The sequence below is a fragment of the Chionomys nivalis genome, chromosome 1 (genome assembly GCF_950005125.1).
Source record: "Chionomys nivalis chromosome 1, mChiNiv1.1, whole genome shotgun sequence".
Taxonomy (NCBI): domain Eukaryota; kingdom Metazoa; phylum Chordata; class Mammalia; order Rodentia; family Cricetidae; genus Chionomys; species Chionomys nivalis.
Window position 1 is genome coordinate 36,968,358 of NC_080086.1, and position 27,239 is coordinate 36,995,596.

Genomic DNA, 27,239 nt, shown 5'->3' on the forward strand with positions numbered 1-27,239 from the left:
CCGGGTTCCACTGGCCCACTGGGTTCCCTTTTACTAGACACCTCCATTCTTCATACACTGCCCTAGACCCCAGTGACTGAGACCCTCGCAAAACAGGAGTTCTGAAGACAGTGAGCTGGTACCAAAGGGCACCAGAAAGTGGGCTTCTCCCCACTGCCTGGCCCAGGTTCAAGGGGGACAGAGGGGCAGGCAGGACCTGGGGGACCCAGAGTTCACTCAGCAGAGGTTCCGTTGTGCTGCTGTGGGACTGGAGGAGTGGAGTGGGCATCGTGCCCAGCTGAGCTTTGGTTTTCCCTTTGCTCTCAGAAGAATCACAACGAGATACAGGACCTCCTTGCCTCTCACAGGCGACACTTGTGGGTATGAGGCCACAGACGAGGACTGTGAGCCGCCCTAGAACAAGCCTAGGGCAGGCCCAGGCACACAGGAGCAGCACACTTTGGTCCTTAATTTATCTACTATGGTCGCTTTTATTCATCTTTCTGGATGAAAGAAAATCCTCTCTCTCACCAGCTGAGGGGTGGGGGGAGTACGCCTTTAACCCCAGCACTCAGGAGGCAGAGGCAGCGAGATCTCTCTTTGTTCCAGGCTATCCAGGGCTACAAGTGTCTGTCTCAAACAAACAAAAACAAAGTAAAACAAAAAGTCAAACTACCTCTGGATAGAGCCTCCCTCTGGAAACTTACAAGGGGTTTCTTCTCTCAACTCCACTGAGAAGAACCACCTTCAAGGCCTTGACATAGAGCGGCTGCTTCCGAGCCTTTGCCCAGCTCTGCCGCCTGGGCTAGAGTATATGGTGCAGATGGCTGTCTTTGCAGTTTCCGAAAGAAAATGGAAAAATCGCCCCCTTCCTCAGAAAGGGTCCAACTTTCTGTCAGGGACTCTGAGAGGGAGCGAATATGAGAATGAAGCTGGACAAGTTTGGGGCCTGGGGTGAGTCTTACAGTTTGAGGGGGGCAAGAAATCCCCAAAGAGTACAAGTTTGAGGCCTCATTTTATACTTCCAGCTGTTGCTCCCTAGGCTGAGGCTACAGACAACTGGAACCGCAGGGATGATCGGTTGAGCTTTGGTAGTCAACTCTGGCGGCAAGTTCCAGCCGGTGACACAGCTCCAGGCGGCTTTGCAAGCACTGCTTGGCCCCAAGATGACTCCAGCTGGTGGCTAGGGTGGCAGGTCGAGCATCCAGCGCCCTCAGCAGGCGCGGCAGGTCACGAAGCAGGCGGTAGCGTGGCAGAGCGCGCAGAGGCCGAGGGATGTCGCCTTTGGCGCAAAGGCGACTGAAGTAGGCAAGCAGCAGCCGGCGTGGGGCAGCGCAGAGCAGGGTGCGAAGGGACGCAGTCTGTGAGTCGCTGCTGCCGGCTGGGCTGGGGCCTGCACAGTTCCACAGCAGCAGCACCGTGCCCTGCTCCCGCACTACGCGCTCCAGCGCAGCCCAGAGCCATGGCAGTGGTCCAATGCGTGCCACATGCGTCCCCTCCCAGAGGTCCACGATGACGTCGCGCCCGCCGCCCAGCGCGGTCCGCAGCAGTTCGGCCAACGCTCCCACCAGGCGCCGCTGGGCCTCTGAGTCCGCTGCGTGCAGTAGTAAAATTGGCCGCGCTTGGCCTGGACCTGGGGACCCGAGCAACAGCTGAGTGGGGTGTGTGTGTGTGTGTGTGTGTGTGTGTGTGTGTGTGTGTGTGTGTCTGTGCAGCAGAGGACCAGAGCAACAGCTGAGTGTGTGGTGGTGGTGGTGGTGGTGGTGGTGGTGGTGGTGTGTGGCAGGGAGACAGACCAGCCCTTCCCTCGAGGCCTCTGGCCTACACTCTAGAGCGCCCTACACTCTGTAGTCTTTATCCGTTCTGGTAGTCAGTCCCCCAAACAGAGCCTATTTGGGGCTTAAAGGCTAATGAGGAAAACGTGCAGCTTCTAGTGCACAGCAGGCTGGATTGTAAACACTCCCTACCCCATCCCGGCCCTTGCCTCCTGCGGGCTTGGTGATACAGATAGAACCCACACCCACAAGCCCTTTGCCCTGTTCTTAACAATTCCTGTCCACTAGGGGGCCTAAGGCTAGCGGTCTGAACTTTTCCCTAGTTTGATCAAGTGGTGCCGGGAATGTCTGTCTTAGCTACCCCAGATGAACTTACCTGGCAGTAGGCGCCGGCAGAGGAGGACCAGAATTACGCCCAGTAGAATAACGAGGCCCAGCGGTGCCAGGATCAAGAGCCCCAGGTGTCTATGGGAGACTAAATCCAGCAGGGTGAAGCCAAGCCATCTCTTCAGTTGCCCAAGCTCCCTCTCCTCTCACCCAAGAACTCACCATAAGGACACAAAAGGTGCTTCCAGGCAAACTGGACATCTGACCTCCACACCTGAGAACACACGGCCCCCACTCATGTGAGCTAGAGCAAGCCTGCCGTCCCAGGGAAGGAGTCCCCACTGGTTTGGGAATTCCTCCAGCTCCAGTTTTGGGTCTTGTACAATCCCTGAACTGACACGGACCAGGCCAAGGTGGCAAATGCCAGTGAGACCACAGTGGCTCCCACAGTTGGCCTGGGATGGAGAGTACAGAGCAGCTAAATTAGTCAGTCACCAACCACTGAGTGCTAGGCCTTGTCACTACACCTCATGGACATATAGCACCAGGTTTTCTCCTTTTTTATGGGAAGGCAAAATATCAGTGTTTTGGTTTGGTTTGGTTTTTTTGTTTTTTCGAGACAGGTTTCTCTGTGGCTCTGTAGCTTTGGAGCCTGTCCTGGAACTAGCTATTGTAGACCAGGCTAGCCTCGAACTCACAAAGGTCTTCCTGCCTCAGTGTTTTGTTTTGTAGATAACATATAACTAGTGACCACTAATTCCAATTTGAAACACTTGGCCAAACCAAATCCATTTATGGACTCTGTGCCAGGGAATCTGTGATGGGTGGGGTAGGATTTCTTACCAGGATGCAGCTCCCCGGCTTCAAGAAGGGAATGACGAGGTCTAAAGTCACCGGGACTGAGCCCTGGGTCTGTAGGGACAAAGGTAGAATGGTTGTCCCCATATAGGCAGATCTGATAGCGTCTCATCCACCTCCATCCTACCTAGATAAAGGACCCAGTGCCACCTCCAGGAGACTTCCTCGGTCACCCTAGCCAATGTTGACTCTCTCCAGATATTAACGGCTGCAGCTGAGCTCACACACACACACACACACGTACACACACACACACGGAAGAAGGTGGGCACAGTCATTGTCTTGGTCCTGCAGCATGCGTGCATCCCTTCACTCCCCTGCACAACTGAGGAGGTATCTTGTCCACTGGAGAGTGAGCCGTGGAGCTTGGCGGCCTAGGTTGAGGCTTAACTGTGGCCTTTGTAGTTCCTGGGTTCGGGACTGTTCTGTGGGCTTGGATGATACCTTCTCCTTTCCCAGCCTCAGAGTCTTTTCTTTCTTTCTTTCTTTCTTTCTTTCTTTCTTTCTTTCTTTCTTTCTTTCTTTCTTTCTTTCTTTCTTTCTTTTTGGTTTTTCGAGACAGGGTTTCTCTGTGGTTTTGGAGCCTGTCCTGGAACTAGCTCTTGTAGACCAGGCTGGTCTCAAACTCACAGAGATCCGCCTGCCTCTGCCTCCCAAGTGCTGGGATTAAAGGCGTGCGCCACCACCGCCCGGCTCCAGCCTCAGATTCTTTATTTGCATGAGGGACAATAATCTTTAGTGGGTTACTGGAAGCACTAAATGGAAATATGCCGATAGATGCCTTACATAATACACTGATAATGTTGAAGCAGCTGTTATTAGGCTAAGAAAAGGGGGGCAAAGCCTGTAGTGTATGCTCTTCTTACACCTCCTGGTGCTAATGTAGGCTGGGCACAGAGCAGCACTTAGGAGATGTGTGCTGAACTGAAGAGACCTGATTGCTGTCTACAGATGAGACCTGGCTCCACTCTATCCACATGTTTGTCACGGGCTGGCCAGTCATCTCTACCCATGAGTGACACCTCTCCCCTACTCTGTACCCCTCACCTACCTGACTCCACTCTGAAGGCAACTGACAAGCAACAGATGCTCTAGAGATCAAGTGTTTGCTACCACCTGCTGTGTGGAGCCCGCAGGCTGCCAGCTGCAAGGCAGCCTTTGAGGGTCAACTGTGGCGAGCACAGGATGCTGGGTTAGCTGAGTGCTGCGGTTTTGCTGTTGTGGTTTTTAAATCAGATGCACAGGACCAAGTTGGCTAGCTAGTCAACCTGAGCCGTACTGAACTGTGAGTCCTTCAGTTTCCAGGGATCTCTTGAAAGTTACAAACAGCCCCCACGGGGAGTGGCACTATTAGGGTATATGCCCTTGTTAGAGTAGGTGTGATTTTGTTGGAAGAGGTGTGCCGCTAGGGGCTGGGCTTTGGGGTCTCAGATGCTCAAGTCGGGTCTAGTGTGTGGCATTTTCACTTCTGCTGCCTGTGGATCAAGATGTACGATACAAGTCTCAGTTACCTCTCCAGCACCACGTCTGCCGGCACGCCGCCATGTTTCCCACCATGATGATAATGGACTACATCTCTGAACTGTAAGCCAGCCCCAAGTAGAAGTTTTCCTGCCAGGCAGGTGGCGACAGTGCACACCTTTAATCCCAGCACCCGGGAAACAGAGGCAGAAGGATCTCTATGAATTTGAGACCAGCCTGGTCTACACAGCAAGTTCTAGGACAGCTGGGGTTACACAAAGAAACCCTGTCTCAAAACACCCCCAGGCAGAAATGTTTTCCTTTATAACCATCACTGTGGTCATTGTGTCTCTTCATAGCAATAGAAACCCTAACTACGACAGTGAACTTTTATTACTAGTGCCTTGTGGAGGCATAAGACCTGGGAGATGGCAGCTGGGGTGAGGGTAGCATCAATATGCAACGTAGGGCAGAGGAAATGACTCAGTAACTGCTTTGCTGCGCAAGCATAAGCACCTAAGTTCAAACCCCAAGCATCCAGATTTAAAAAAGAGCGAGAGCTGGTGGTGGTAGCGCACACCTTTAATCCCAGCACTCGGAAGGCAGAGGGAGGTGGATCTCTGTGAGTTCGAGGCCAGCCTGGTCTACAGAGTGAGTTCCAGGACAACCAGGACTACACAGCAAAACCCTGTCTGGGGGAGAAAAAAAAAGCCAGGCATGGCAGCATATTCATGCAACCCCAGACTGGGGGTCAGAGACAGGTGAATCCCAGGATTTCACTAGACGTCCACCCTAGCTGAAAACAGGTTCAGTGAGAGACCTTGCCTCAAAGAAATGAGGTGGACATGAGTAGAAGACCCCTGGACTCTTGATTCACACCTACAGGCGTGCATATCTACACATACATATGCTCCACCACACACACAATGCAGCGACAGCTTTGACGGTGGGAGTGCCAGCGTCTGAGGGACTGAGACTTAGGAATCCCCTCCTGCAGGACCCCATGGGTTAACAGAGGACCAATGATCCAAGGCTGGTCAGGTAAATAGTCTATGACAGGTGCCAGGATGCAGGCCTCTACCACCCAGGGTCGGCCTCACTGAAGTAACAGGGACGTTAAGGATATGCATCGGCCAAGAGAACCTGGTGGGAACCAGAGCCCAGCTAGGCCGTACCTGGCTGATGCTGTACACTGGAGGCATCAAAGTATCTATCACCAAGCCTGGGTCACTCCAGGCAGCACTGAAGGTAGCATGTGTCCTTGAGGAAAAGTGCAGGGTCAGTTGTTGGCCCTGGGTGTCCATGCTCACGTTCCAGGATGGGAGAGACCCTGTTTGTGAGAGGTGATCAGAGTTGGGTGTACTGGGCCTGAGGTCACAGGTGAGGGAGGGTGAGACGTGGAAGAAGGGATTCCTACCGACTCACCGCTCTGGTGGGGACATTCAACATGGCTGCTATTCTCAAAAGAAAACTGAGAAACACAGGAATGGCAAGTCAGCAAGATTCAGTGCCATCCATCCCGCCCTCCGCCCACTGCCAGTCCCCTGCCCATGGCTGTACCTTAAAGCAGAGCTGGGGGTGCAGGTCCACATTCCCTAGGACATACCACTGTTAAGAAGAGGGGAGTTAGACAGGGAGAAGGTCTCTGGGCCCCAACCCTGCCCACCTCGGTTCTGGAGGGAGGGGGCTGTCCTTACTCCTTCTGATTCCTGCGCTGTGGCATTGGGGAGGGTTTCACAGGGCACAAGTGGGTCCTGCCTCTGGCAGAGGGAGGCCTCCAGTTTCAGTGGGCAGCGGAGTGTCAGAGCCATGGCCATCTGACTGTGTTGGCTGTAGTCAGTGAAGCGAACTGACTTCCAGAAGTCGGAGCCATCTGGGCAGGTGGTAGGTCCAAGGATGAGGCTCCATTTCCCCATCCCCACCTCATCCCAGGGCGCGGGAGAAAATACCAGTGTACCAGCAGAATTCCAGGCTTCACAGGGGCTCGGCAGGCGAGCGCTCCTCCACCCTCCACCTCCTCCCTCCCTCTCTGCCCAGCTTCCTTAAGCATTATCTTCCTACCCTGGGTCTCCATTCTGAATTCCCCTTACTGCACCCTATACTTCAAATCTATGTGGGCTCCTCTCAGACTCTGAATGTCATCTGTTAGCTCTTCTTTCTAAATCCTGTCCATTTTCAGAGCTCAGTTCAGGTACCAGTTCCTCTGAGACCCTCTCTGCTCACGACAGTGTCCCTGGGTTTCTCCTTTCCTGAGCTGATGTCCTGCAGACAGTCCTTGATGATAACCCTGCCTACATGCGGAGGCTTTGTACGTATCGAATGTCATCTCTTCTCAAGGTCACCGCTGAGCACACAGCACTCCAAACGACACCAGCCACTTCCCCGTGAAATATTCCACTCAAGCCTCGTAAACAGTTTTGAATTTTACAGATGAGGGGGCTGGAGGGGGGCCTCTGGGGATAACCCATGGCAGAACTGGGAAGTGAGCCTAGGTCACTAGTTGGTCTTCTCACACACTGTTCCCTGGGTGACCCTCTTCCACTCAGAATGTTCAGCACTCAGGAGCTCTCTGCAGGCTGACCATTAGACACCGTGCCCCCCCCACCCCCGGCTCCAGACAAAAATGTCCTCCATGTCACCTGGGGTCTTCCTCCATCACACGCACATGGGGGGCGGGGAGTATGAATGTGCACCAGGATCAATACAAACAAGACTCACAGGCTTCAGGCCAGCGCTGGAAGGGACACTTTTTGCGCCTCACAGTGTCCTCCTGCAGGTAGGACGCCTGGGGAGCAAAGAGAGAATCAAGGAAATGGTTTTTCCAGCATCATCCTTCAGCATCAGCTTACTGTTAGGAAGCAGCTTGAGCTGCAGGACACTAATTGGGGAGTGATGTGGAGTATGGGCAAGACTTAGGGTTCCAGAGCACAGGCGAGAATGGGAAATGAGGGGCTGACTATTCCTGTCTCCAAAGAACTGATCCCAGCAAGAGAGAGATCCCCAGGGTAACATCCCTCAATTTTAGGCTTTCTGAACTCCATTCTTGACTTTCTCAAGGTACCCAGTACTGTGCTGACTCCTTATTCTGGATTCCCTAAGAGTCCACCGGTTCTCTCCTCTGAAGGGTTCTTGTTTCCCAGGACCCTGTTTACACCCTTTTAGTACCTGTCTTCCCTCTAAAAACATTCAAAGCCTCTTTATCTTCAGACTTACAAGGAGAGATGGAGAGCTATAATAGAGGCTGGAGAAGCCATGACTTCAGGAGAAACACGCAACCTTGGCTCTCGAGAACACAGTGATGGCTGGTGGCTGGTGGCTCTGTGTCTGAGCTGAAGCTGAATCTGGACCAGGGCAGGGCAGCATTCAGGCAGGGCTGAGATGAAATGGCCTAGAACCCTTCTACCTTTGAACATGTGTGGTTCATAGCCTAGCCAGCACCAGTAGCCTAGTCCTTGTGGAGTCTCTCTTCAGTGCAGTACGGCTTGCTCCATCACCGAGTCATCCTCCATCCCTAGGCCTTTGTAAGCTGACTTACTGGAGATGCGGTTCCTGCGCTCACCTCTATGCACATGCAGGGCAGGAGGAATTCATAATGCAGGTCTGCAGTGTGGCCCCCAGACACAATTTTCTGTTGATAAATCACAAAGGGAGAGGAAAAGAGACACTTAAGGAAAGGCATGGCCACTGTGTGCGAGGCAGGAGGATGCTGGGACCCTGGATAATATGCCTTGCTTTCCTCCTCCATGACACTGATTTCTCCCTCTCATAGGATCTTGGTTCTCTACTCTGGCCATTTGCTTGAGGTACTCTACAAGCGTAGGGGTAGGGAAAGGACTGGACATTTCTAGAGTTCCAGCTGTATGCCATGCAGAGCGTTAGAAGCACCAGCTCTACTAAAGGTTAGTATCACCGTGATGTTAGATGTAGTCATTGCAGACAGGAAGCGAACTGAGGGACCCAGAGAATGGCATCAGTCTCTGCTCGTGATACCCAGCTATGCACAGTGGAATCTGTGATGTCTGGAGGGCGAAGTGGACTTCTAGGACCAGGACTGTGAGAGTGGAGAATATCATTTTCTGAGGCTAAACCAAAGGTATGAGAGGGAAGAGCACCAAGGCACATGTGACAGTTTGGTCAAATATCAGGGAACAACCTCCTGAGGAAATAACAAAGCTTTTTTTTTTTTTTTTTTTTTTTTTTTTTCGAGACAGGGTTTCTCTGTGGTTTTGGAACCTGTCCTGGAACTAGCTCTTGTAGACCAGGCTGGTCTCGAACTCACAGAGATCCGCCTGCCTCTGCCTCCCAAGTGCTGGGATTAAAGGCGTGCGCCACCACCGCCCGGCTGTTGTTCTTTTTCTTAAGACTCCTGTAGTGGCTGGAGAGATGGCTCAGAGGTTAAGAGCATTGACTGCTCTTCCAGAGATCCTGAGTTCAATTCCCAGCAACCACATGATGGCTCACAAACATCTGTAGTGAGATCTGGCGCCTTCTTTTGGTGTGTGGGAAGCAGAATGTTGTACACATAATAAATAAATAAAAACAAAAAACAAAAAAAAAAAAGACTCGTGTACCCCAAACTGACTTCAGACTCATTATATATCCAAGGAAGGCCTTGAATTTCTGGTCCTCCTGCTTATACCTCCCACCCATTTGTACAATGCCAGAGGTCAAGCATGCTGGGCAAACACTCTACCAACCGAGCTATGTCCCCGGCCCTAGCAAAGGTCTCTTAATTTGACGTGAATCACACCAACGGTCCTCTCTCTCCCTGGGAATACATACTATACTCATTTCTTTCTGGCCTCTCCTCTCAAGTAACATAGACCACCACCGTTTCTACTTAGTCCAAAAAAAAAAAAGTCTTGATGCTACCTACCTCGTTTTCTTTCTTTTTTTTTTTTTTTTTTTTTTTTTTTTTTTTTTTTTTTTTTGGTTTTTCGAGACAGGGTTTCTCTGTGGTTTTGGAGCCTGTCCTGGAACTAGCTCTTGTAGACCAGGCTGGTCTCGAACTCACAGAGATCCGCCTGCCTCTGCCTCCCGAGTGCTGGGATTAAAGGCGTGCGCCACCACCGCCCGGCTCCTACCTCATTTTCTAAGGAGGTTTTAGACAACTACTCTCCTTGTCTGGGTCCCAGTTGCCCTCCCCAGCCCCCATTTTCTGAGAAATTGTATAATCAGTCTCTTTACAGGGCATGGAACTCCATACCTGGGTATCAAAGGGACTGCTCATATCTTCACATTCCAGGGCCCACTGGTAACAGAGACGCACACTAGCCTCTGGGCCTGGAGGAAGCGTCACCCTAATAGCCTGTGCCTCAGGCAGCAAATCAAAGGAGAATTCAGGTCCTAGGGAGAAGGAAGACTCAGTGAGCCTGGCTCAGGTAAGGCTGAAACTACCTGCTGATGCGCGTCATGCCTACCTCCACGCTTCTGTGAACCTGCTCTAAGAAGATGCTCTGCTCCTTCTGTGTCCAAAGGCTGGCTCCTTTTGGAGCGTGGCCCTCTGTGGGAGACGTCTGGGGAGGGGCTGGAACTGCGACGGCTTTCCTGAGACAGGGAAAGGCTGCTTAGCAGCTTCCTCTGCAAGCGGAGAACAAATGTTAGACATCACTGTGTCAAGCCAGGACCCAGGACATCTGCTTTCTAGTTCTGCCTTTGAAACCTGAGAGACCACAGGCAAATCGTTCAAGTTCCTTTGGCCTCAGTTTCCCTTACTGTATATTCGCCCCATTCTCAAACTCTCTCTTGTAGCTGGAGAACAAAATAAGGGAAGAAAGGAGTTGCGGGCCAGAGGAGAGCTGTGAATAGCAGGTACCTTGGAGGAGGCTGGTGTCCCGTGCCTCCAGTAGAATTCAAACTTATGAGGACTTTTAGATTTCTTCACCAAGAGAGGGAACCAGCCCCACTGAAGGCCTGTAGAAGGGAGACACACCCTTCTTACCTGGGAATTTTTTTTAATTTATTTATATTTTATGTACATTGGTGTTTTGACAGCATCTATGTCTGTATGAGGGTGTTGGATCCCCTGGAACAGGAGTTACAGTCGTGAGCTGCCATGTGGGTATTGGGAATTGAACCTGGGTCCTCTGGAAGAGCAGCCACTGCTCCCAACCACTGAGCCATCTCTCCAGCCTTTACCTGGGAATTCTTGGCCCCTGTCCTACCTGGAGATGCGACCCAATGTTGAGTAAGAATTCAATAGAAATCAAGGACAGCAATGATGTTGAGGTCCTTTGTTGGCGAAAATTATGATTCAGTAAAAAAAAGAATTAAGCCCCTTCCAGGCTCAGTGAGCACGGAAAAGGGAGCAGAAAGAACGTGAGAGCCAGAGGATGTGAAGGAGCAATGAGGTCTCCAGACGTGGCATGGCTGTCGTGTTCATGAGCCCACTGCAACCGTGGTTACCTGCACGAGGCTGCACCAGGCCAAGCCAGTGGCTCAGTCAGCTTTCCAGCAAGTGGACGCACTGATTTGACTCAGTGAGTTACAAAACAAACAGAGCAAGGCATGGTTTTCTATTTGTATTGAAAGGCAGAGGCAGGCAGATCTCTTGATCTTGAGGCCAGCCTGGTCTGCTCTGCAAGTTCCAGGCGGGCCAGGACTACACAGTGTGCCTCTGTCTCGAAAAGCTGAGGGCTGTGTGCATGTGTTTGCGCGGAAAGATGGATGAGCAGTTCAGAGCACTCACAGTTCTTAGAGGACCCAAATTGGTTCCTAGCACCCGCATGATGGCTCGCAACCATCTATAACTCCAGTGCTACCGGGATTTGATGTTTCCATGGGTACTTCATGGATGTAATACACATATATACAAGCAGGCAAAACACTCATACACATAAAACAAATATTAAAAAGAAGAAGAAGACACGATGTGGGACAATGATGCATTGGGAGTTACCCAAGGGAAGGGCGAGGAATTGTGGATGGCTATGATCGAGATGGATTGTATGCAAGTATGCGATTGTCAAATAATAAATAAAAGATATTTTATTTATTTTTTAAATCTTTAGGTTTATTCATTTTATGTGTATGAGTGTCTTGCCTGCACATATACATGTGCACTGTGTGCATGCCCAGTGCCTGCTGAGGTTCCCTGGAACCAGAGCTACAGATAACTGTGAGCCACCATGTGGGTGCTGGGAACCAAATACAGGTCCTCTGGAGTAGCAGCCAGTGCTCTTATCTGAACCATCTCTCCACCCCTAATGAAAAATGTGTAAAAAATAAATAATACAGCCGGGCGGTGGTGGCGCACGCCTTTAATCCCAGCACTTGGGAGGCAGAGGTAGGCGGATCTCTGTGAGTTCGAGACCAGCCTGGTCTACAAGAGCTAGTTCCAGGACAGGCTCCAAAGCCACAGAGAAACCCTATCTCGAAAAACCAAAAAAATAAATAAATAAATAAATAAATAAATAAATAAATAAATAATACAAAGAAGAATGATTTAAATAGAGAACACACACACACACACACACTCCTCCCACAAAGGTAGATGCTAATTGTAGCACCTTTTTTTAAAATTTTTTATTTATTTTTTATTTTTTTAGACAGGGTTTCTCTGTGTATCCCTGGCTGTCCTGGAACTCAGAGATCTGCCTGCCTCTGCCTCCCGAGTACTGGATTAAAAGTGTGCACCACCACTGCTGAGCTGTAGCATGATTTCTAATAGTGAAAAATTTTAAACTAATTTTTTGTGATGTTATTTTATTTATTTGTTTGTTATTGGTTTTTCAAGACAGCGTTTCCCAGTAGTTATGGAGCCAATCCTGGAACTAGCTCTTGTAGACCAGGCTGGTCTTGAACGCACAGAGATCTGCCTGCCTCTGCTTCCTGAGTGCTGGGATTAAAGGTGTGACTTTATTTATATTTAATTACATGTGTGTGTATATATATTTGTGTATAGGTACATACAATGAGTGCAGGTGCTCGAGAGATCAGAAACCTCAGATTCCTTGGAGCTGACATACAGACAGTTGAGAACTGCCTGACGTGGGTGCTGGGAATTAAACTTAGGTCCTCTGCAAGAGCATCTAGTACTCGTGACTGCTGAGCTACCTTTCCATCCCCCCGTAACTGCTAGTTTTAAAGTGTGTGTTCAGTGTGTGCCGAGTAAGACGATGAAACAGCAGAGTGACAATCCCATTTTACAGATGGAAAGTAACAATAGCAAGTCCCTAGCACACACAACTTTCAGGAATCGGTACCAGATGAAAGGTGGCACCTCCACAGAGAGACAGCTGTCCCCTGAATGTTTGTCATGATGTGCTGTCCTAGGATGCTCATATCCCTGTTGAGGTTAACAGGACGAAAACACGTTCCAGTATAACAACTGACACTTGTGGTTCTGCAGCTGTCCCTAATCCAAACCTCCGCTGAGAACGGCTCGAAGGCTGCTCTTCCTACCTGAAGGACGGGACATCAGATGTAGGCACAAACAGCAGGGCCAGAGCCAAGGCTTTGTGGCTAGGAGGGTAGGGCAGGGAGTTTGAGCAGAACTTCCTGTGTAAGACAGAAAGGGAAGTCGGCACAGTGGCACGTGGCTGTAAGTCACTCCTTGGGAGGCTGAAACAGGAGGAGTAAAGATGGAGGCAGCTGTGCGGTGGTAGTGCACACCTTTCCTCCCAGCACCCAGGAGGCAGAAGCAGGCAGATCTCTGTGAGTTTGAGTTTGAGGTCAATCTAATCTACAAAGTGAGTACCAGGACAGCCAGGACTACACAGAAAAACCCTGTCTCAAAAATAATAAACACAAACAAATAAAAAGGATGGAGGCTTTGGTATTACACAGTGAGACCCTGCCTCAAAGCAAAACAAAAAGAGGAACAAGAAAAAATGGTAGGGTCTAAGGAGGTCCTGCCTATCTCCTCCAAACTGGATTTAAGGCTGAGCTCTGACAAACATTCGAGTACAAGCTTGGGTAAATTATTGGACAAGTGCCAGATTGCTCTTCCATAGAATGGGGTTGTTATAGGGACCATGTAACATAATGAACGGGGGAAAGCTTGGTAAAGCAGAATGTACCATAAAGTATGAAAGAGTATTCTTCCTGATCAAGGAAAGGCCAGTGAGAGGAAGAGCCAGCTTGTACAGAATGCCTGGAGATTAGCCAGGGTGCTCATCTTATCCTCTCCATGGACTGGAAGCAACACTGTCCCCATCGAGCAATCATTTCTCCGCTGCTCCTGTGCTCAGAGGCCATGGCCAAATGGCAGAGTGAAGAACATTGCCTGCATTCCTAGAGTCTGAGGGAGAATTACAATGCAAATCTAGACTGGTCCTCCACTTTCTCATTGAACCTCAGGTTAGAACCGAAATTGCCATGGATGGCTGAGTGGGATCTGGAACTCAGGGGAGCACGGGGTAGAGAAGCAGAACAAGAGCTAAGACTCACCGGTGGAACTCTTATCCTGAAGGTATAGGGCCAGCGGGAAGAGAAAGGAGAGAGGCATCATTAGAAGGGACTTGCGTAAGGAGCATTCTCCCTGAACTCTGTCAATCATCCAGTTCTGACCCACAGATGTCCATCCACGCCAGCTGTTTTCTTCTCAGTTCCACCCGGCCAAGGACCTCAGCACAGCGGAACCTTACCAATCCCTTCAGGTAACACAATGAGGCCGCCACAAGAGCACAGGGATTTCCCCCCACTTGGCAGCAGGACCTTACCACACGGAGGGCCAGCAGACAGCGTGGCAGGTAGGGACAGTCAGCCTCAGCAGCTGCAGACAGGCTGAAGAGCAGCAGCAGGAGAGGCAGAAACAAGGTTACCGATCTGGAGCTCCCCATGAGCTTCTGCAGGATCAGGACACAGAGACCATGGCTTTGTTGTCTGCTGGAGGGCAGCAGGGCCTGGCCCTGGAGTTGTGAGGAGTACACGGCACCAGCAGGCGCTCTCACCTAGCCCTGCCTGGGGATCCACCCTGCCCTGAAGCTCCTCCTCTATCCTAACCAGCAGGCTAGGTCACATTCCTTTCCTGAGCCAGGGCACTGATCAACGCTGTTCACTTGTTCACTGTTCTGTAGAAAGCGGTACTGCTCTCCCATCACAGGGGCTCCTGGTGTGGTGAAGAGTTAATAGGAAAGGGACCAGCACCCTGCCGTGGAGATGCACCCGTTTCTTAACCCCTCCTACCCCTCAAACACTGCAGATCTGACACACCCATTAGTTTGCTCTAGAACTTGAGTCTGCCATAGACTGTTACACATCTTTGATTTTGAGAATTAACTACTCTGCACTTATCCACACTGAATGCTGAAGATAAAGAAGTGATTGGTCCATCATTTAAAGCCAGGCCAAAAAATAAGTAAACATTATATAACACATGTTTACATATGTTCCCCATATGCACTCTGGATCCCCATCTGGCTGGCTTTAAAAAAAAAAAAAAAAAAAAAAAAGCCCAGCTTTCTTTAGCTCATTTGCCCTTTCCAGCTCTTCCTGACTCCAAAGTAGTTTCCAGCTTCAAGGACCAACTAAATAATATGGCTTGCTCAGGAAGCCCCAGAACTGACGGCTGAGCTCTGAAGCAGAGGGAGCAGCCCCACACACTGACCTGGTTTCCTGCGGTTTCCGGTGCAGGAAAGAGGCTGACAAGGCTCCTGGCTTTATGGGGACCCTCCCCATCATCTCACGGCTTCCTCTCACTCATGGAGCACGTGAGCTGCAGCAGCCCTCCCATTGGCAAAGCCCACGATGGAAGGAAAGCGTGGGGCACGTCTACTGGGTCGGGGTCTCTTGGTATTGCTATTGTCTTTCCTTTTTAAATTAACTAGGAATAAATTTTAGAGGTGTGTGCGCGCGCGCGCGAATGTGCGTGTGTGTGTGTGTGTGTGTGTGTGTGTGTGTGTGTATTATACGCATAGGCGGGTGGGTGCACTTGCCCATGCAGGCTGATGTGGAGGCCAGAGGCTGACACCAGGGTGTCTTCCTGAGCTTAGAGTTTGTCTCAGCTAGGCTGGTGGGGCAACAAGGCCCTAGGGTCTGCCTGTCTCCTCTACTCAATGCTAGCACTACAGGTATATTCTGCCATGGCCTGGTGTTATGTCAGTGCTGGGGACAAGAACTCAGGTCCCCATGCTAACGCAGCAGCATTTACACACTGCGTCACCTCTCAGGTCCCATGATTATCAGTATGACTCTCACGTATGCTAGGATGGCCTGAAATTCTGGGTAGCCCAAGGGTGTCCTTAAACTCCTGATCCTCCTATCTCCACTTCCCAAGGGCTGAGATTTCTGGCATGAACCACCATATCCAGTTTCTGCGGTGCTGGAGGCTGAATCCAGGATTTTGTGCTAGCATCTCTACCGACAGAGCTACACCCTAGCTCTAACAATTTGTCCTTCTGAGATTCAGTCTGAACCACCCTTCAGAAACATGACTGCAGCCTTCTTTTGGTCATTTCTAAATCATTTGGCCCACATCCGAAGTCCCCAATCTATCTATGATCCTAAAAGTATCCTCTTGCTTTTGCATCCATAATTTCTTGTTTTGTGTTTTTACTTGTTTGTTTTTTGAGACAGGGTTTCACTGTATAGCCCCGGCTGTCCTGGAAGTCTCACTCTACAGACCGGGCTGGCCTTGAACTCACAAGAGATTTCCCTGCCTCTGTCTCCCAAGCGCTAGGATTAAAGATGTGCGCTACCACCATCCAGTATAATAAACACTATTTTTAAAAGGAAATAAAAAGAGGGCTGGGGATAAACTCAGGGGCAGGGCACTTGCTTAGTGTCTGTAAGGCCCTGGGTTCAACCCTAGTGCTGAAGGAAGGAAGATGGAGACACTCGATTGTTCTTCTCCGGTGCCTAGCAGTGACTGTCAGGAAGCAGGTGCTCCACGGATGAGTGAACATCAGTCATAATACATTGCATCTAAGTAGCTTACCTACTTCTAGTTCACAAAGAAACAGCCATAGTTGATCCCTCTAAACATGCTGTGAGGCAGATAAGTGAGAATTATTTGCTTAATTTCATAAGGAGAGAAATAAGGAAGCAGGAGAGTGATTTAGTCAAGGTCAAAGTCTGTGGCCCAGGGAGCTGCACTTGTGGCGGCCCTACCAAACTGCCATCACCCTGCAGTCTCCTGGCTTCACCTGCCTCTTTGAACAACAGGGTCTGCTGACAGTGCTGCCTTGAGCAGAGTCAGCCTCTACGACAGCCAAGTCAGTGAGCTCTAGAGAGCAGAAAAGGAGGTCTAGCCAGAGGAAGCATGGCACCAAGAGCTTCCCTCCTATGCCACCTCATGGAGTTTCCGACACACAGGAAACATTTTTTTTAATTCTTAAGGCTTATTATTATTTTAATGTATATGAATGTTTTACCTGTATATATGTATGGGCATCATGTATATGGTGGGTGCCCTTAGAGATCAGGAGGTATTGAACTATCTGGAACTGGAGTTACAGAAGGTTGTGAGCCACCATGTGCTCTTATCCCGAGCCATCTCTCAGCGCCACCACTAACAGTGTCACATACTAACACTTGGTATGTGAACTCTGTTCTACACTTGTCTTTCCTGATTCCTGGATCTTCTGACCTGACTCTCAAGATGGGAAGGTTTGGTTAGTTGCTTCCTGATGGTGGCTAAAGTATGTATGGTAGGAGAGGCAGAAAAGAAATGGTAACAATAGAGAAATAAAGACAAAGGGAAAAGGCAGAGAGGGGGGGGGACAAGAAGTAAAGGATGAGAAAAGACGTAAGACAAGGAATTGGGGAGGCCAGGCACGGCGACATACACCTTTAATCCCAGCACACCAGAAGCGGAGACAGGTAGATCTCTGGGAATCTGAGTTTGAGGACAGCCTGGTCTACGTAGGGAGTTACAAGGCAGTCAGGGCTACATAGTGAGACATTGCCAAACTGTCAAACAAACAAATAAACAAAGCAAAAAGAAAAAAGGAAGTCTGCAGTTTATTGTCTTGCTGGTTCACGTATTTCGTGTGGCTGGAGCCTGCTCCAAAAAGAGAAGGGATGAAATCAATATTTGCTAAACTACCTGGCTTTAGATCATACCCATTGCCCTCTTTAGCTTGTGTTATTAACATTACAACCCTTGAGGTCAGGCTAATGACCAGCTTTAGAAAGGGAACACTCAGGAAGACTGAGATTTATCCAAATATTCACACATCAAAGAGATGGAGAGGCAGAACAACACACCATACAGTTTGTTTCTCCTGTCAGAACATAATGTGGGGGTTCTGGGGATCTCTGGGCCCCGTTTTGCACAGGGAGTTTTCCAAACATGGGTCGACAATCCCAATCTGAGAGGCAAGCACAACACTGTTTACCAGGAAAGGCATCCTGATATGTAAACCTCTGTGCACTAGACAGTTCAGCCTCACTGCAATGGGAGAGACCGACAGTGCCCATGCATCGCATAAAAATAGGCTCAGCTGGGAGTGGAAACACCCATTATCCCAGCACTATGGAGACAGGAGGGTTTCTGAGTTCAAGGACAAGCGGAGTTACAGTGGGGAGTATATAAGGATGTCAGGAAGTGGGGAGGAAATAAGGGTGTCAGGAAGTGGGGAGTATATAAGGATGTCAGGAAGTGGGGACTATATAAGGGTGTCAGGAAGTGGGGAGGAAATAAGGGTGTCAGGAAGTGGGGAGGAAATAAGGATGCGGCTCAGCTGAGAACACTTGCCTAATAAGTACGAGGCCCTACTTAATCCCTAGGATGGCAATAAAGTGTATAAACAAAAGATAGTAAGATCCCTTGCTAAAACCTCAGCCTAATAACCACTGCTTACAGTACACAAGCTTTCTGGGGGTTTAGACCATCTCTCAAAGGGCTCTCCAATGACTTCACTCTTGTCTTGCTGTAAAGACCAGGTGGCCACCACAACTTTTGACATCCATGCGGTATTAAGAGTACATAAAATGCCTTTGCAAGGGCCAGAGGGATGCTTCAGTGGTTAAGAGCACTGGCCGCTCTTTTAGAAGTTTTGGGTATCATTCTCAGTCCCCACATGGCAGCTCACAAATATTTGTATCTCTAATCCTAGGGGACTGGTTGCCCTCTTCTGGCTTTTTAAGGCATCATGTTCACATGTGGTATACAAACACATATGCTGGCAAAACATTTATGTATAGAAAAATTTATTTCATTTTTAAAAAATAATCTACACCAGGCATGATGGCACACACCTTTAACCCCAGCACTCAGGAGGCAGAGGTAGACCTATTTCTGTGAGCTCAAGGCCAGCCTGGTCTAGAGTGAATTCCAGAACAGCTAGGGTTGTTACACAGAGAAACCATATCTCTATAGTAGGAGCTGCGGGCTGTGTTCCTGCCGCCCCAGCTCCTGGTCGCCTGGCTAGCTTATGCCCCAAAATAACAACACACAAACTGTATTCTTTTAAACACTGCTTGGCCCATTATATCTAGCCTCTTCTCGGCTAACTCTCGCACCTGGACTAGCCCATTTCTAATAATGTGTGTAGCACCCCAAGATGCGCTTACCGGGAAGATTCTAGCCTACGTCCATCCTGGGTTGGAGCTTCATCACATCTGCCCTGGCGATGAGCTGCATTGCGTCTGTCTCTAAGAGGAGCTGCCCTGCATCTGAGCTCACTTCCTCTTCCTCCCAGCATTCTGTTCTGTTTACTCCACCCACCTATGTTCTAACCTATGAGGGCCAAGCAATTTCTTTTTTAATTAACCAATGACCTTCCTCCATCATATCTCCAAAAACAAAACAAAAAATTAAAAAATTTAGAATGCCTTCATAATACTTTGCCTATTGGAGCTTTAATACAACCTAGGAAACAGGCAAGGTTGATCTTAGTCCTATGATTGATACTTTAACTCCAATCTCGTTTTTTGAGATAGGATTTCATCAGGCTGGCCTCAAACTCAGTATTCCTCCTGTCTCAACCTCCCAAAGGTTGGGATTACAGACATATACCACCATATCCAGCTGAATTGTCTAACTCAAACAGCATTCTTCCCACTAAATCAAAAGGAGGACTCATTTGTGAACACCATAACAATGAGGCAGAAAAAAAGCGATAGAAAAAGGCTAGAAAACAGAATTCCAGACACAGAACAACAAACTGGTATGCAGTTGTTTGGAAATGAGCAATGTGTGCCTCAGCTAAGCTCATGGCAAACTCCCTGGTCCATGGGCTTCCTCCTGCTTTAGTCCAGTTATGTGCTCTGTAAAATACAGACTTTAGTCCACAAAAGGGCAAGTCAATTCACTCAATAAGCTCAGAGTGAACACTAGTGAGCAAGGGAACAGAAGACATGCAAACTAGCAATTCTGTCAATAAAACAAGGTGTAATGGTGCATGCCTGTAGGTGGAAGTTTCTGTCCTGCCCAGTCCTGCAGCCATTCAGTCCCAAAGAAACACACAGAGGCTTATATTAATTATAAACTATTTGGTCTATTAGCTCAGGCTTATTACTAACTAGCTCTTACAACTTAAATTAACCCATAATTCTTTTCTATGTTAGCCACGTGGCTTGGTACCTTTACTCAGTGAGGCATTCTCATCTTGCTTCATCTGCGTCTGGCTGGTTGATGACTGCACAACCAGACTAAGAGAATTCTGGGGAAGGGAAAGGCAGAGACTCAATGGCTGCGGGACCAGAGGGGACAGAAAATTCCATCTACATATGCTTATAATCCCAGCACTCAGGAAGTGAAGGCAACAGTATCAGGAGTTCAATGTCATTGTCAGCTATATAGTTTAAGGTCATTCTGGGCTGTCTCATTAAAAAATAATAATAAAGAAATAAGGTGAAAATAATCAGACAAACTAAAGTTGTTCTTCAAATTGAGGAATTGGAAGACTCCAGAATTTTCATATAAGCAGCATTTTAAAGATTAATAAAGGAATGTAAGAGTAGAAAAGGTTCGTTCTTATTTGCTGGTGCTAGGAAATCAAACCCAGGGCTTTGGTGCATGCTAGAGGAGCACTTTACCACTGAGTAGAGGAAGTTTTTTTATTCTTTTTTAATTAAAATTTCCACCTGCTCCCCGTTTCCCATTTCCCTCCCCCCACTCCCCTCCCCCTATCCCCACTCCTCTTCTCCTCCTCCCACTCCATTCCCCCCTCCCTCTCGATACTGAAGAACAGTCCAAATTCCCTGTCCTGCGGTAAGACCAAGGTCCTCCCACTTCTACCTAGGTCCAGGAAGGTGAGCGTCTAAACAGGCTAAGCTCCCACAAAGTCAGTTCATGTATTAGGATCGAAACCTAGTGCCATTGTCCTTGGCTTCTCATCAGCCTTCATTGTCCGCCATGTTCAGAGAGTCCAGTTTCATCCCATGCTTATTCAGTCCCAGTCCAGCTGGCCTTGGTGGGCTCCCAATAGATCAGTTCTACTGTCACAGTGGGTGGGTGCACCCCTTGTGGTCCTGACTTCCTTGCTCATGTTCTCCCTCCTTCTGCTCCTCATTTGGACCTTAAGAGCTCAGACCATTGCTCCAAATTGGGTCTCTGTCTCTATCTCGATCCATCGTCAGATGAAGGTTCTAAGGTTGATATGCAAGATATTCATCAGTATAGGATAGGGTCATTTCAGGTTCCCTCTCCTCAGTTGCCTAAGGTACCAGCTGGGGACAAGTAGAGAAAATTTTAAGTGTTAAGCTGAGAAGACAGGGAACTCATCAAGGTTATAGTAGGTTCACCGAATAGGCGGTGTGTACAGGGAGTGTGGACTCGAAGCTTGAGGGGTAGAGGATGATCCAGAGCTGTGCTCATGGCAACACAGGGCCTAGGAGCAGCAACAGGCTGGAGGCAGAACAAGAAGTTATCTTTAAAAAGATCAGTAAGAGCTGGGCATGGTGGCACATGCCTTTAGTTCCAGCACTCAGCAGGCTTATCTATTCCAGACAGCCAGGACTATACAGTCTTGAAACCACACTCATCCCCCAAAAGAATCAGTAGGACATCTGGAGGAATTAGCTCTGCAGACCATACAAGCAACACATTTCCAGAACAAAAAAAAAATGGCAACTGTAGAGGCCAGATATCCGCAGTTAAGATGTGAGCATGGTCTAAGCATAACACAGCCCAGTGCAAAGAGACCCACACCCTTCCTGCCCTATTTACTATTAACTTTTAGGTGTGACCCACATACTGTTGCTAGTCCTTAGCATTTTTGGAGGTGAAGCTTTAGGAGGGGCTGAGAGGAAGGAAGTCAGATCACTGGAGGTATGCCCCTAGCGGCGGCGATATTGGAACCTCACCTTTTCTTCTGGCTTCCATAGGGTTAGCAGCTTCTTTTGCACATTCCCCCAAAGAAGCAGGCCAAAGAACCATGTGCAGAAAGCTAAAAAGTCAAAATAACCCAAGCCCCTTTCTTCTTACTTTACCCCAGGTTATTTGTCACTTAGTAGAAAACTATAGCCCCCAACAAGCAGATTCTTAATTCTTGGGCCAGGCGATGGTGGTGCACACCTTTAATCCCAGCACTGAGGAGGCAGATGTAGGTGGATCTCTGAGGTCAGCCTGGTTTACCGAGCTAGTTCCAGGACGGACAGCTAGGGCTGTTACACAGAGAAACCCTGTCTTGGAGAGAAAAAAATAAATCTTTTGGATGCTATTAGGCAATTTTAGACACATAAAGGACAAATAAACATAAATAACCAAACAGAAAGCTCATAACCCAGCTGGGTGGTGGTGGCACATGCCTTTAATCTCAGCACTTGGGAGGCAGAGGATCTGAGTTTGATGCCAGTCTGTTCTACAGAGTGAGTTATAGGTCAGACAGAGCTACAGAGAAACCCTGTCTAAAAGAAAAGAGCCAGTCAGTGGTGGCGCAAGTCTTTAATCCCAGCACTTGGGAGGCAGATGCCGACAGATCTGTGAGTTCAAGGCCAGCCTGGTCTACAGAGTAAGTAGGCTCCAAAGTTACACAAAGAAACCCTGTCTCAAAAAAACCAAGAAAAAAAATGAACAACAACAAAAAAATCCAAAAAAAAAAAAAAAAAGAATTAACTCAAGCCAAAAGGAGCTGCTTGACAGGTGGAGACTAAGTGTCTGGCCCTGGCTCGCTCACACACACAAACACATTGCTAGTTAGGGTGACACACACCTTTAATCCCTGCAGTTGGTAAACAATGGACATAGTGAGTTCAGTACATCCACGGCTACAATGAGAAACCATGTCTTAAAAACAAAACCCTTATTTTCTGTGTATGAGTGTTTTGCCTACATGCTTGTCTTTGTACCTCATGCTTGCCTAGTTTGTCGGGAGGGCATCAAATCCCCTTGAATAGTTGTTACAAATGGTTTAAGCCACCATGTGGGTGCTGAGAACTGGACCTGTGGCCTCTGGAAGAGCAGCCAGAGCTCTGAACCTCTGAGCCATTCCTCCAGTGACCCCCATCCCACGGCTGCTCTCACAAAGGGCCACAGGGCCGCAGCTGACTTAGGCTGTATACTTCCTCTCCTCCAGTGACAGTCCTATGTTCCTTAGGAAATACCTGCTCTTTTCATAATATCTAATGCTTCTAAAGCAATACAATTTTGAAATTCAATTAAATCTCAAACACAAGGCACAGAACAGTCTTAACTTTACTGAGGTTCTTTTTAATGAAAATGGTTTGCAGTGAACAGAGCAGTCTTCCCATATGTTGCCTGCCCCATGACCCACAGATTAAGTAGAATCTCATGTACTGACTTATTCCAGATCTCTTTTAGTATTGGTGGTGAAGAGGTGATGGACGGAGTAGGGAATACGACCAAGAGAAGGCAAGGATAAGGCTCAGTCTGGAAAAACCAGACCCTGGAGGGCCTGAACTTCAAGCAGTCGAAGTGTGCCACACCGGTCACCCAGCTGTAGCTAGTCAAGAATAAATTAAATGCTACAGTTTTGTCACCTCAACAGACGGTCACAGAACTCAAGGCCAAAGTTTGAGCCTTGTGTGCACATGGGGCCATCATTACAGATGCCCCAGTTATGGAGATTCTGAACAGCCTCCTTCATGCTGCTCAATAGGAGACGCAGGGTTTACCCATCAGAAGTCCTCAGGCAGGCTTCATTTACGTTTCTTCTCCTGTGTGCTGGTGAACCAAGAGTCCAAGAGTTTCTTGCTGTAGTACAGTTGCCAGGCATGAACTTGGACTGCCAGTACCAACACCAGATACATGACGGAGACAGCAGAGAAGCCAAACAGGAAGCGGTAGGCCTTGCCATGGCGGTAGAGTTGCTGTGCCGCAGGAAACATCTCCATGCTGCCATAAATGAGGGGAGCGATGGAGAAGAGCCCCATGCTGATCATGGACAGCACCAGGTAGCTGATGTTGTTTCGAGGGAAGGAGAGAAGGCCCAAGAGAGAGGGTACAATACTCAACAAATAAGGGTATTCCCACTGATAGGGCATAGCCACTTGATCATGTGACAAGAGCCTCAGGTGTCCCACACTCATCTTGGCAACCAACAGCAGCCATATGACCAGATGCACGTAGATTAGCTTCTTAATTTCAGACTTGAGCGTCACACTGTAAGGCAGAAGAGAGGGAGAAACAATTTTCATTCAAATTGCTCTGACCACCAACTATATTCCAGGCACCTGTACTGGACACATGGATACAATCTGAATGACACAGCCTCTAACAGAGGCTGGGCAAAATGAAGCATAAAGTTCAAGTAAATACATATAAGCCCAAGATATCCCAGGGAGGAACCAATTTAGCATGAGATGGAATCCTAGAGCAGGCTATCTAGAGGAAAGAGCTATTCAGCTGAGGTTCTAAGATGAGTGGAGGTGGGCACTCTATGTTTTGCAGAGGCAGAAACACGCAGGCACGAAGACATAAGCATTTAAGTACTTGTGTTTCAGGAAATCAAGTGGCAAGACACATGGGAGAGGTAGAAACAGACAGCTATGAAGACTGTGAACTAAAGAACAGTAAAGGCACCTGGGAGGCTGAGGCAGGAGGATCTCAAATGACAAATTGGCCTGGATCACATACTAAGACACTATCTCAAACCATGACAAGAATTCTAAGCTGTGGTAAGAAAGATGGTTTCGTGCCAGGCGATGGTGGCGCAGGCTTTTTGAGTTTGAGCCCAGCTTGGTCTACAAAGTGAGTTCTAGGACAGCCAGCGCTGTTACACAGAGAAACCCTGATTCGAAAAGGAAAGAAGGAAGGAAGGAAGGAGGGGGGGAGGGAGGGAGGGAGGGAGGGAGGGGGGAGGGAGGGAGGGAGGGAGGGAGGGAGGGAGGGAGGAAGGAAGGAAGGAAGGAAGGAAGGAAGGAAGGAAGGAAGGAAGGAAGGAAGGAAGGAAGGAAGGAAGGAAGGAAGGAAGCTTCTACCACAGAAACAAAGGCCAGGAGAGGAAAGTCTAATAAGGAACATAGCCCGGGCTCCCCATCTCTCCAGCTACAGTCTGCATGTGAAGGAAGCACGTCTCTCTCAGTGTAATCCTCTCAGGTCTCAGCTGTTATCTTTCTCACAGCTTCAAGAGCAAGGTTCCTGCTCACAAAACAAGAGCTTGGTTATGAGGTACCCATTAGGCAGGGGCCTAAAGTTGAGAAAGAAAGGTCCAAAGAGCTTGTCATCCTTCCGTACAGAAAGGGGCAAAGACCCAGCAGAAGAATTCAATGGATTTAAAGAAAAAAATTCATTAAAGGAAATGTGGGAAATAAGAAGAAAAGGAAAAAAATCCCTTCTGGCATTCAAGCTTCTTGAAGGTAGGATCCAGTTTGGCTTTTCTGTTTCTCTTTTAAAATGTATCTTCTGTGTCTGTACCACATGCACCCCTGTGCTGCTGGGGGCCAGAAGTGGGCATCAGAGCCCCTAGCACTGGAGTTACAGGTGGTTGGATGTGAGCCTCCTAACATGGGTGCTGGGAACTGAATTTAGACTCTCTGCAAAAACAGCGAGTGCTCTTAACAGCTGAGCCAACAAGGGGCTGTCTTCAACCACCGCCAGCAGAGCTAAGAATGTGCAGGAGGCAGGAAGGTAGCTCAGTTCAGCACAACTCAGTACCCGGTGTGGGTGCAAACTTCAGGAGTCTGACCCCGAGTAGTTGAATTTATGCATATTTAAGCACAGCACAATTTGATGAAAAATTTCCTGGTGATAATCAATCTCATGTGCAAAATAAAGCTTAAGATATGACTACATCGAAACTCTTTGTAAAGTACAAGTGACATCTTTCATAAAGACAGGTCTATAGGACAGTGATGACGCCCACTTTTAAATCCAATACTCGGGAGGCAGAGCTCTAAGTTTGAGGCCAGCCTGGTCTACAGAGCAAGTTCCAGGACAGCCACGGGCTACACAGAGAAACCCTGTCTTGAAAAACCAAAACAGACAAAGATGTCCTCTATAGATTGACAAACTCATGATGAAAGCCTAGGGCAGGATCTGGTATGATCTCTGCCACACAGCCCACAGGCTACCAGGCTGTTAACCATGCATGCTGCCAGCCTTCTGGGTAGGAAACAGGTCCTACATCTCCCTCTGAAGAGACAGCCCAGTGTTTCACATCCCTGGCTCCCCTAACCCTTAAAAATAAAGCAAAAATTAAAAAAAAACCCAAAACCAAAACCTTTATTGAAAGTATAACCTGGGAAAAAAAGAAAAAGAAAAAAAAAGGGGGGTAACTTGAAAGCAAATACCAGGTCTGTTTTTGCTCACTGTTAATGTTTCAGTGCCTAAGACAATGCAGGAAAGACAGATGGGCAACAAGGATTCATCAAACCAATAAAGGAACGTAGAAAGACCTCCTTACACGGACATGTTGAAACTCGGGCTAGACAGGGACACCTTTTACCACCCACACCCACCCAAAGAGCCCTGCAATTTAGCAGCTGCCATGTAGTATTTCTTGTGCGCCCCCCTTTACACCAATGATTTGCTACTTCCTAACGAAAACCTAAAAAGTGTGATATTTTTCTCCCTCTGAAGATGAGGGAAATGAGGCTCCATTAGTAATAACTTGCCTGGGGGCAGGAGAGATGGCTCAGTGATTCAGAGCACTGGCTGCTGCTCCTGGAAGCTAGCATGGACCACATACCAAGACTTTACCTCACCAAGTCGCTTCGGAGCCGTGCTGAGAAAGATGGCTCCACCTCGGCTGGATTCATACACGTCTGTAACTCCAGCCCCTAGGGATCCAAACCCTCTACCTGCTCTCGTGTGCATAAATTCATATTCTCTCTCTCTCTCTCTCTCTCTCTCTCTCTCTCTCTCTCTCTCTCTCTCTCTCTCTCTCTCTCTCACACACACACACACACACACACACGTTTTCTTTTTTTTTAAAAAAAAATGTTAATTCGTTTTCAGACCAGGTGTATTCCTGAAATCCCAGCACTCGGGAGGCTGAGGAATGAAGGCCGTGAGTTCGAGGACAGCCTGAGCTCTACACTATGGGAACTCGATTCTCGATTTGACAAAGAAAAATGACTTTCCCAAGGACACACAGAGGGGGCAGCAGCATTGATCCACGAGCCTGTGCAGCCAGGATCCCCTCAAAGCATAAGGCAGGCCAAGGCGGGCCACTGGGCTTCCCCGGCCTGTAAACAGACCCGAGGAGGTCGCCGGAGCAGCGGACCCGATGGCACACGACAGCTGGCGGAGGGAGCGACGCCGTGAGGACCGCTGGCGTCGCTTCCCGGGTCCCGCAGGCTCCTCCCGGGGAAGGCCTCGGTGCTCCTGGCTCACCTCATACCTCATCTGGTAGTGCACGGCGACGCGCTCCCGGTGCTGAAAGTCGCTGCCGTCGGTGCCGGCCGCTCGCGGGCCTGCCCGAGACGCCATCGTGCAGAACCGAAGCCCAGGCCGCTGACGCCGACCGTCTGCCTCACCGACACAGTCAAACCCCCAGCGGACCCCGTTATCGCCGCCGCTGGACGCTTCCACCACCCGGCGTGGTGAGA

General features: G+C 48.9%; 2 protein-coding genes across 3 annotated transcripts; both read right to left on the bottom strand.

The window, feature by feature from the left end:
• Positions 1-572: 572 nt before the first annotated feature.
• On the bottom strand, positions 573-14,194 carry Il17re (interleukin 17 receptor E). The gene is made up of 16 exons (XM_057764163.1): positions 14,063-14,194; positions 13,791-13,806; positions 12,804-12,962; positions 10,216-10,313; positions 9,821-9,980; positions 9,607-9,746; positions 7,960-8,028; positions 7,119-7,185; positions 6,098-6,273; positions 5,961-6,008; positions 5,826-5,871; positions 5,576-5,730; positions 2,925-2,993; positions 2,304-2,355; positions 2,131-2,229; positions 573-1,612 (listed from the first exon to the last, which is right to left on the bottom strand). Exons 1-16 carry the CDS (start codon positions 14,180-14,182, stop codon positions 1,029-1,031), a joined length of 2,058 nt encoding a protein of 685 aa, XP_057620146.1. The 5' UTR covers positions 14,183-14,194; the 3' UTR covers positions 573-1,028.
• Positions 14,195-22,746: 8,552 nt separating this feature from the next.
• On the bottom strand, positions 22,747-27,239 carry Jagn1 (jagunal homolog 1). 2 transcript variants are annotated; one of them, XM_057769114.1, is made up of 2 exons: positions 27,025-27,144; positions 22,747-23,850 (listed from the first exon to the last, which is right to left on the bottom strand). In XM_057769114.1, exons 1-2 carry the CDS (start codon positions 27,027-27,029, stop codon positions 23,388-23,390), a joined length of 468 nt encoding a protein of 155 aa, XP_057625097.1. In that variant the 5' UTR covers positions 27,030-27,144; the 3' UTR covers positions 22,747-23,387. The 2 variants fall into 2 exon arrangements, with proteins under 2 accessions (XP_057625097.1, XP_057625090.1); XM_057769107.1 differs by having other exon boundaries at positions 22,750-23,850; positions 27,032-27,239.